The 10,605-nt window shown below is 36.9% G+C and overlaps 1 protein-coding gene across 1 annotated transcript; it reads right to left on the reverse strand.

The window, feature by feature from the left end:
• Positions 1-2,075: 2,075 nt before the first annotated feature.
• Positions 2,076-10,300, reverse strand: LOC139687089 (uncharacterized). Its single transcript, XM_071584200.1, has 3 exons — positions 10,139-10,300; positions 7,856-8,002; positions 2,076-2,379 (listed from the first exon to the last, which is right to left on the reverse strand). Exons 1-3 carry the CDS (start codon positions 10,277-10,279, stop codon positions 2,299-2,301), a joined length of 369 nt encoding a protein of 122 aa, XP_071440301.1. The 5' UTR covers positions 10,280-10,300; the 3' UTR covers positions 2,076-2,298.
• Between the last annotated feature and the right edge of the window lie 305 nt (positions 10,301-10,605).

The raw sequence follows: 10,605 nt of genomic DNA on the forward strand, positions 1-10,605 counted from the left end.
CTTTCACAAGGAGGAGGGAATTGATGACAGGGACAGTGAGAGTAAGGATGTCAAGAAAAGACTTGTAAAAACTTTGATATGGAATGCAGTTATGTACGGCACAAAAATATGGTAAAGTAGTATGATAAAGTAGGATGATAAACATAGATTAAGGCATTTAAAATGAGGGTTTGGAGAAGATGAAATGTAACGAAAGGAAGACAAATGAGGAAGTACTTGGTATGGTGGGCAAGGAGAGGGGTTGTTAGAAGAAATCATAGGGAGGTAGGAAAAATGGATGAAGGGCATATTAATTGGCAATGGGATTTTGAAGACTGTGATAGAGGGGAGAATGTTAGGCAGGAAACGAGGAAGGGGCAGGAACAGGATAGGGATGTTGGACAGGATGAAGGGAGGAAGAAAGTACTCAGAGATGAAGAAGAGCATTTGTAGAATAGGATGTATGGTGGTGTTTTGTTAGGAAAGACTAGAAAAATATTTGGTAGTTATGTCCATCCAAAACCTACCTTAACAAGTGGATTATCTACAATAATTTAAGCTGTACTATTTTTATTTTGTTCATATTTACTGTGATACTTGAATATTTGTGATTTTTGTTACAAAAGGTTTTATTTTGTTCCTCAACCAGTGGTCAGATTGTTTATTGTGCCCCAGAGTTGTTTGCAGGCTTCCTTGTAACAAATAAGAATTATGGACTTTTAATGACTGACCTCTGCTACCAATGGTGTCCATTTGTACCTGTTTAAAGAAACCTTTGATGCATTCCTATTTTTTCAGAATATTGGTTTCATTTTTCAGAAAATGTTTTCCTCTTAGGCAGGGTCTAATGTCAATAACTTGCAATTATGCGTGAATTCCTCATCAGGATGGTGTACTTTCCAGATTTTCTTGCTGTGTCCATACATACCTCCCACACACAGCAGTATATTATGTTTTGTGTCTGATATCATAATGAGATAGCTTTTAATTTCTGACCTGAAGCCTATAATTTTTAAACTTGTACAAGACCATTGCAGTGGGTGAGAGTTGTATTTTCAGCTTCAAAGAAATCACTTTTATGATGATTTCTCTTCAAATTTTTACTTTTCCTTCCTCATTTATTGCTATGGTTATGACATATTTTCTTACAGTTGCATTATTTTTTGCTTCATGCTGTTCAAGTTATGGCTTTAACTCATTTTATATTGAGGAAACTAGAATTCATTGATAAAGGATGTGTTTACATTTTCAAAAAATTCTGTTTAGTGTCACATTTCAGCCAAGGTTATCATTATATTATTGTTCTTCCCTCCATTTTGTGATTATTTATAGCTACGAACATACATGAGATGCTTAATGGTTAGATTTCTTTAAATGGCTGAAAACTATTTTTATTTCAAGTATAAGACAGTCCATGAGGGTCTTATGTCTCATGCTATTTGCTGGAAAGGGATCAAGCCCTGATTTAAACGCTTTAATCTTTAAAAATTAAATCCTGTTTTTTGTTTGTTTGTTGAAGCATGGCCATTTCAATTAATAATGCCATTGCTCATTAATTGTTTCATATTAGAAATATTTGGCCTAAGGCAATGGCAACCTTACTGACTGATAACTGATGCCTTGCCTAAATAATTTAATTTTAAGAATTATCTCTATTACCCCAGTCTTGTAGTTTGAGAAAGTGAAAATTATTCAATGGAAAAGAGATGTCCCTGAGTAGGTTTGTATGCTGACCATGGTGGTTACATTAAAAAGAAAAATAACTGCTTTACATTACCAGTACCTTAGATATTCCCTTCAAGATATGTGTGCATGTATCTCAATTTCATTACCTATAGTTGTCTTGGTCCAATTTACTCCTTTCAAAGGATATCAGATTACCTTGGTGGCTTTTACTCCGAGGTAAATTGACCAACATGTTTACATATCTACATTTTTCAGTATTTGTACCTGAAGAATTATCAAGCTGTAGGTACCTGTTCAATAGCGGCCAATTAAAGTGCATCTGTCTGATGAACGAACGAGCTTCTGAGTTTGTTCCAGTTTTTTAATTCAAAGATTCCATTTCAAATTTATATTTTTATTAAAAAATAAATTAAGTTCATAGTTACTATGTTTCTTTACAAATGTATTTAAGCATGGCTCATCTTTAAGTTATTAAATTCCAATTTCAATCAAATTGGATGATATTGATTCCTTTTAGTACATTTATGTTTTAAAAATCTTATATGCATTGTCTGTGTCAGTGATGAATTCACACATTTCTGATTCCATTTGCAATGAAGGGAAAACATTTCAAATCTCTCAGGTCCCTTCCTTTTAAGGTCGAATTCTGGTACTCCTCTGAATGAAGCAGCCTTTGAATGAGTTGAGTCGAACATCAATTTCTCCTTCTTCCAGCTTTAAAAAAATGAAAAAGTATGTTTCATTAGAAATTACATATTGTCATATTCTTTCCATTGGCATTTTGTGTTACAAATGACAACATTTACTAATATTATTCCTGTGTGTCAGTCAGGGTAACATAAAATATGTCTCATTGTGTTAAACAGTGTTTTTGTAATGAATATTAAGGTATAAACCAATTTTTACCCCAGTACATACTTTGGTGGGTCAAATCATATTTCTTAAGCACTGCTCACTGCTGAATGATAATGATGACATAGCTCTAACCTTACCTTTACTTTAGGAATCATTATATGTCCTGAAAGTCCTATTTGTTCATTGGTTAATATGTATGTTGTGGGGTTGCTGGAAATTATATTAGCGCGGCCGGTGCTGGTAAATACTTATAAATCACATTTAAAGCGTTTGAATAAACAGCAGATTTATTCTGTGTGCTGTGCATAACAGACCAAGATCAACACGGTAAGATATATGCCATGGGCGCATCTTGCACCAGAGGGATGAATGCTCAGCTGGGGTTGAGGCGTGACTGGTCCCACGTGGGTCAAGATGCCTCCTCGTGGGTCGTGCCTAGGGTGACACCTTGCGGCACACCCGCGAATCGCACAAACAAATGAACCGCCACATATGTCATTAGTACATGTATCAAAGTAAAAGCCATGGTGTGTAAATGCCTTTTCTGTTTTCTCTGCAAGGTCTAATTTACTAGCCTACTTTGCACAGTTGCACCCTTCTTTAGCATTCCCATCAACACATGGATTTGACACATGTGACTATTCCATGCATAATCTATGTTAATAAACTTGGCAGAGGTGTTGTAAGTAAGTTACAGCATCACATACAAGAATTGTAGGTTTCAAAAGAGAACAAATCAATATCTTGACCATTATGAATTTCTGTTGATGCCCAAGTGATTAGAAACAAGCTGTATACATGTTGACCCTGTTATCCATGGTATGCTGCAAGTAATCACCAAGCCTCTTCCCTTTGGTCTACCAGAGTATTTTATGCCATACTAATGTCCAAATCTTCAGTTATGGGGTTCCCTTCTTCTCTTGTCTTTTATTTCTTTTCAGAATTTCATCTTTCCTACCTAGACTCATCCCCTCCATGGAATCATAGGATGGGTGGACTATTTAAACATGCCCTGATCTTGTGGTGTGCTTATACTATTCCAAATATCTGGCATAGCAGTAATAAATTAATCTTAACCATTCTACAAAATCTAGTACCTATGTGAGACTCATCTCAATATTACTCTGCCCTATTTTAGATTTTGTTAGCCCTTTGTTTCTCATTTATTAGCAATTATGGGCATTTCTTTGGAAAGAGATGCTTTACTGATTGTTGATTTGATAGATGATTGCTGCATCAACAATGAGGAGTATACCCAGGATTGTTTTTTTTACGAGCACACCAGTCATCAATTCAATCCATAGAAATAGAATGGCAAGCTGAGAAAAAATATGTAGCTCAAACACGCTTGGGTTTCTCTTCATGCTGGGATCCCAGGACTTAAGGAGTAGAGTCGTGAAATCTGTGAAATGTATGAGAATTTAATGGCCCTAAAGATACAAATAATAGAGTAGGATAGGATTAAAAACATAAATATATAAATGGAGAAACTGCATACATGCAATGCTACCAATAACAATAAGTAATATATTCAATTTTTATTATGTGAAATAAATTGTATGAGAATTTCAAAATTATGCGTAAATGCTCTCCAAGCAAAAATACCTATCTTCAGAAGAGAAATAAATTTCAGTATATTTATTGGAGTCATCACAAATAAATTATTCTATGATAGTTAAAAAGGTGACATTATTACAAAATTACTGCTCACATTAGTTGTTTGTTGTTTTGTTTCATTGCAAGCACACATTATTCATATTTGGCTTTACCAGACACTTGGGGTTCTAAAGAGAGCTTTCAGAAGGGATATAATAACACTCCATTTTAATATGTCCTAAATAATTTTCCACGATTAATGTTGTTTTTATGTATTTTCTAAAGCAGTGAATTTTGTGGGATAGGAATGAGTAATGGACTTGTTTTCATTTTTTACACAATTTCATAAAGTAGCACCAAATTTATCATTGATGATAGATTGGCCACCCCAGGTTTAGGTTGATTTGTCCATTTATATGAAGTTTCAGATCCCACTGTGGATCAATGATGCCATCCGTCTATCATCACTCTTTTAGGTAAACATCATATAGAATTTATTCAAATTTATATTTTTAAAACATTTATTATTCATAATATTGCATAAATTTATTCTTTCTCCATGATGATGTGGACTGCTTAAGTACTCCATATCATATTCTCATTTCTTAGTTATTCTTATTTCTTAGTTACATTAATTATTATGAATGGCATGAGCATATTTTCCACATAGTTTGGAATTAATACTCCAACTACTCTTTTTCATTTTATTGCTACCAGAGGTATTCCCCAAAGGTTTCATTTCAAATCAGTTTGTTAATTTTGTCTACCATTAGAATATGGAGTATGGCCAGCATATCATTCTATGCTAGGTCCATACTGTAGAGAGAACTTAATGCTGATAGTTAGTAATCGTCCAATTTAACCGTTGTAACCTTCAGTTACTGAACAGAAATGTTTCTCTGTTATGTGTACTATATTAAGGGTAATCTATCGGAAAAGGTAGGTGCTGTATGGACACATTTCCTAGATTAATTTATTTTAATATGTCTCATTTTTTTTTTATAATTATTAGTTCTTTGTCATGCATATATTTTTTCCATATCGCCATGTATAGGAGTCTTTTTGCTGAGAATATCCGGACAAATCCAATATGTTTTTGTGAATTACATGGATATATTTTAATTGTGGGACACCAACCACCTGAGAACCTTAATTTGAATTTGGTAAATTTGAAACAGTTTTAAATAAACCTTAACAGCAAAGTAATGTGGTGAATAACACTGAAGGCATATTATTATCTGATATTAATGCGGTTTTTACTTGCGTTGCAATTCCTAATGATTGAGAGAAAGAGAAAAAATACTAATGAGCATTCTTTCTTGGTGCTGAGGAATTAGAATAATAAAGTAGAACTTCAATTTCACTCTTACTTGGTGACTCTAGGTTAGATCTTTGACTTTTTGCTTTCAGTCAATGATTTTGTGTTTGTTATTTCCTGACATCAGGAATAGTAAGGTTATGTGAGCATTGGCTGATGGATAGTCACTGAAGTAAATAATAGCAAACTTTCAGAAGGTTTCATTATGATATGAATACACTTTGATTACACTGACATAAATGGTTCCACAGTACAGAGGAGTTAAAGTACTGTGAGGAAGTGAAAATGGGAAATCCATCACTCTGTCGTAAAAATGCTTACAGGAAAATTATTTATCGAAGCAGAAAAGATTGAAAAGAAGCCTTTTAATATTTATATGATAAAGATATCAGGACAGTAAGTTTATAAATAAAATGATGTAAATGAGGATAGTTTAGGTTCAGGTGGAGGTAGTTAGTGTTAAGATGGGAAAGCCTTTGGCAGAAATAAAAATGATTAAGACTTGATGAAAAGAGAATATCCCTGCAGAACTAATCATGAAAGCCAGAAAATATGGTATAAAGATACTGTATGGGTTCATGTGTGGCTCCTTTGAGGAAGGATTTTGGCAAAAAGACTTCATGCGATCAGTATTGATTCCCATCCCTAAAAAGTGAAAAGCAGCTGGTGAGGACTATTAGAACCATAATTGAGTAAATAGCATGAGGCTAACATGTTAGTCCTTAGGATCATCAATAAAAGAATTGATAAGAGGACATGTGACTACTTAATGGCAGATCAGTTTAGGCTGAAAATGAGGAGTATGCTTGGAAGCCATGACAATTGCGAGAGCACTGATAGAAAGGAACAGGAATATAACCATCGTGTGTTTGTTTGCTTATTAGATTTTGAGAATGCATTTGGCCAGAGTTAATTAGGCAGAATTAATTAATATATCGTCAAAGATAGGAGTAGACTGGGAGAGATGGGCTTATCCAAAACATGTACATGTCTCAGACTGGACAAGTGCTCTAGACTATTAGATGGAGAATCAGGATGGAAAGTGATAGGTATGGGCGGGACCATCCGTAGGGGGGTAAGGCAAGACCATCTGTTATCAACTGTTTTTCATCATGTCTTCTTCTTGAAGTGCTTGGTTCTCCAGGAATATTGGCAATCAGTAGCATGGTTTACATTTTATCAGCACTGTTATGAATTGTGCTAGGTCCTGACTGTTGCCATTTTTGAGGAGTGATGTTTTGCATCATCTTGGGCTCGCGTGATTTCAACAGGAGGAAGGAATTGATGACAGGGACATAGAATATGGATGTTAAGAAAAGGCTTGTCAAAACTTTGTTATGGAGCACAGTTCTGTGCGGCGTGGAAACATGGTCACTGAAGGAGGAGGATAATAGGAATAGATTGGAGGCTTTTGAAATGTGGATGTAGAAAAGGATGGAGAAGGTGAAATGGACCGAAAGGAAAAGAAATGAGGAAGTGCAGGGAATGGTTTGGGTGAAGAGAGGATTGAAAGCATATTGACTGGCAGTGGGATGTTGAAGACTGTAATAGAGGGGAGAATGTTAGGTAAGCACTGGAATAGGACAGGGATGTTGGAAGAAATGAAGGAAGGAAATATACAGAGATGAAGAGGGGCTTGCTGTAGAGTAGGATGTTGGGTTGTGTTTTGTTATGACAGCCATGACATTTATTTGGTAGTTGGGCCCATCAAAAACCCACCTTAATGGGTAGATTACCGAATAACAATAATTATGAAGTATTGACAAAACTTCCAATTCGTAAGAAGCCAAAAAAGAGGTTTTTGGAACATTTCCTGTGTCTTTCCCCACCTTGTCTTGTACTTTGTAATTTTTTATGTTTGTTTATGTACCGAATTATGTCGTTGTTCCCTTAGTCTTTTCCATTTGAGCTATAAAAATGGCAACTGGCTGTTTTTTAGAAGTTGACAACGAGTTTTATTCCCCGCTATTATGTTTGTATTGCTGGAAGTAGTAATGAATCGCCACTTTTGTTTTTCACTCCGACTCTCCTGGACATTGACTTGTTGCCAATGGTTTAGACTAAAAAATAGTACAACTGAAACAAAACCAACTTCATAAAACCTCTCGGTTTTTAATTATTAAGTCGCTTATAGAGCTCTCACCGCCTGCCCAATTTCTAATACAAACTTACTTCGTAATTATTTCTAGTATCCCTGGTGATCGTTTGATTGGCTTTGGTTCTAGCAAGAGAGGGTAAGCTGAAAACAAGCAATCGCATACTGTCGTCACGGGGCGATAGCGGGCGCATTTTATATTTATTTACCATTCGAAGGATGGGAAAGGCGGGATGAGTTTTGGGGTGGGAAGGTCATTCGGAGCCCTAATATTTCGGGATGCCTTTGCCGTCAGGATTACCAATCGCGGTACCAGCGCCACCTACCTCGTCTACCTCGTAAATGTCTTTGTAGCACGAAGGCGAAAGGCACTGCCTGGCGCAGCGCGTCCTTGCAATTCTCGACTCGGCCATCGCGGCGGCGCACGGGCTGCTTTCCTCGCAGGACGCCTCTTGTTCTCGAAACCAGGCCTCCTGCGTGAAATTTGAAACTGGATTACAGTTAAACTCGCTTTTATGGCGAAGTTACGGAGGGAAGAGTTATTTGCCACCCGTGAGAATCGTGCTGCTCTGGGCAAATTCATCAGGTTCCCGGTCAGTGGATGAGGCCAAGCAGGGCAGCGATTGATTTGAATAAAAAATTGATCGAACAGTTTTCAATAAAAGCAGCGCGAGAGAGAAATATGTAATTTCATTGCTTTGGATGATGAGCAAAACGCGCATATTCAATTTTAAATAGTTGATCTTAAAAACTAAACGGGAAATAAAAATCTTGAAGAATAGCAAATTAAGGAATTATTTAATGGTCCATGGTGTACACATGTTGGCTTTAGTTAATTAGAGCAACTGACAAGTTGCGACCAGTATTGCTGTCAGTTTTCCCCTAAAAGATTAGAGTCTCCCATGCAAGAACTGTACCTCTTTGGAAATATCATTACATTTCCGTGAGCTCTTGGCTTAATATCGGAGAAATGAAGCATGGAATTTTATTTTGAGTCAAATAAATGATGTCATAGACTCCCTAGCATTGAACACATTCATCAGCAAAGTACTTCAAGTAGAGGGATTTTATACCGTGGGCATTTAAACACAAGTGAACATAAATTTGACTTTCTGGCCTCGGGATCCTACAAACCAATTAGGCACAAAGATGCTTAAAGTACTAGAGCCATGAAAGATTATCAGATATATATTCTCGAGAATATCTTTATTGAGTATAGAAATATTTACATGACCGCTTGAAAACCATTCTCAAACCGATTATTTCTGTTGGCTACTCTTCTTTTCTTAAATAGTTTTCTCATTTCTCATTATCACTTTGAAATACTGTCTTCGCATCATTCTGTGGTAAAATTTCCCGCCTATTCCCCCCCCCCCACTTTCCCTGCCGTTTCTGTTGTCCCCACGTGGTTGCGATGCCATATGGTCAAAGCTATATTCTTTTTTCTTCGGCATTAGCAATATACTTCAATCTTCCAAGCAGGAGTTATTCTTCATTAATGTTTTTCTCCGTATATTAAGCCTTAATAAATGGTTTACATTCACTACATTTCATTTGCATTTCCATTGATTGCAATCACATAATTTCTGTTTTGTAATCATCTGTGCTTCACGAATAAGAAAAGCTCGACATATACTTTTCCCTAGTTTTTGCTGATACATGTAGGTTTTGTAAACTAATATATTGCCTTCCTTGATGGTTTATTTGCGTTCATGCAACCATACTCGAATGAGTCGCTGTTACGGATGCGAGAGCTCCAATCCAATTGTTCTTTTCGCGGTAGTTTTGAAAAGCAATCGATCACTGTTGTAAATGTAGCAAAAAAAGGTCATTAAGAATATCTTTCTCACTATTTCCCTTTTTTCCAACACTATTGATTCTGCTTCTTAGGTGATAAAACTCATTCACTTGCTCCTGGTTTCCACTGCCCTAGTTTCATGTCGGCATCATCATACTGTCGCATCCTATACACTATTATTTATTATTATTTGTATTAATGGTTTTATATAATGTTTTTCTTCAAAGTAAAGATATAACCCGCAAATCATTGTTTAGAATTATGAGATATAAGTATATGTTTTCATTAAATAACTAATGCACCCATGATACTTCAAGCCACGAGTTTGTCATTTGAGCATTGTGCTGTTTGTGATGTTTAGAACCCATATGTCTAAATACGATATTTTCGCAAGATGTCACACCCGAGACAGGCCAGTGTCGAAAATCTCGAGACTGATTCCCTGAAATCCACATTTAGAATTTCGCTCATTTATAACACATTCACACGAGACTACTGGTAACTTCTAACCTATAAAAAATTCTTATTTTTCCAATTAAGAGAGGACTCAACAGCGTTTCAAGAAACTCGATTAGTTATACGCTAATCCTAAATTTGGTAGAGAGCCGAGTTGGAGCCAAGTCAAAATTACGCCACATATCGAATCGCTTTCCGGAAAAGAATCGAATGCGTCTGCGACGGGGGTCGCAATGCTCACTTTCCATCTCTACGGGCGCCGGCGCTAGTATGTCATACACTTAGGTTACACTTTCACGCTCACCGCTGTCACACTGTCGTGAATGACAACGGCGATCGTTAACTGCGGACTCACGTTCTTTGCGGATTCCTTGTACGGAAATTCAGGAAAGGAAAAAGTCGCCGCCGGAAGGTCGAGTCCCGTGCCACGCTGCACCAAAGTTGTCAGTTGCAAGCTGAGCAGCACCAAAACAGACCGGGAGGGAAAGGGCGCCATTTTGTCCTATCCGTCGGCGGGCCTGGGTCTCCCACCGCCCCTCCGCCCGGAGGAGAGCCACCCAGCAATCGATAGCTCGATATTAAAGCGAGCGCCAGCCACGGTTCGTATCTGGCGTGCGGAATGCCTTAAAGGTGGCTGGCGGTAATCGCTGGAGCCGACGTCGAATGTGAAATAAGATTGGGAGTCGTGATAACATTTTCACGAAGCGTCTACCTTTCTCAATCTCTTCGTTTTCCAAAAAAAATCCTAATTCATTGCTCATAATTAACCCGAAGCTTGATCTTTAATTACAATTGAAAAAGTAGAGCATTGGGGCGGGGTAG

This window comes from Hetaerina americana, unplaced genomic scaffold (assembly GCF_022747635.1).
Source record: "Hetaerina americana unplaced genomic scaffold, ioHetAmer1.1.p SCAF_1, whole genome shotgun sequence".
Classification (NCBI taxonomy): Eukaryota; Metazoa; Arthropoda; class Insecta; order Odonata; family Calopterygidae; genus Hetaerina; species Hetaerina americana.

Coding starts and splice junctions, on each gene's coding strand:
- LOC139687089 (XM_071584200.1), bottom strand. CDS start 10,279: ATGGCGCCCTTTCCCTCCCGGTCTGTTTTGGTGCTGCTCAGCTTGCAA. Junction 8,003..10,138: donor ACAAGGAATCCGCAAAGAAC/GTGAGTCCGCAG, acceptor AATTTCACGCAG/GAGGCCTGGTTTCGAGAACA. Junction 2,380..7,855: donor ACATTTACGAGGTAGACGAG/GTAGGTGGCGCT, acceptor ATTTTTTTAAAG/CTGGAAGAAGGAGAAATTGA.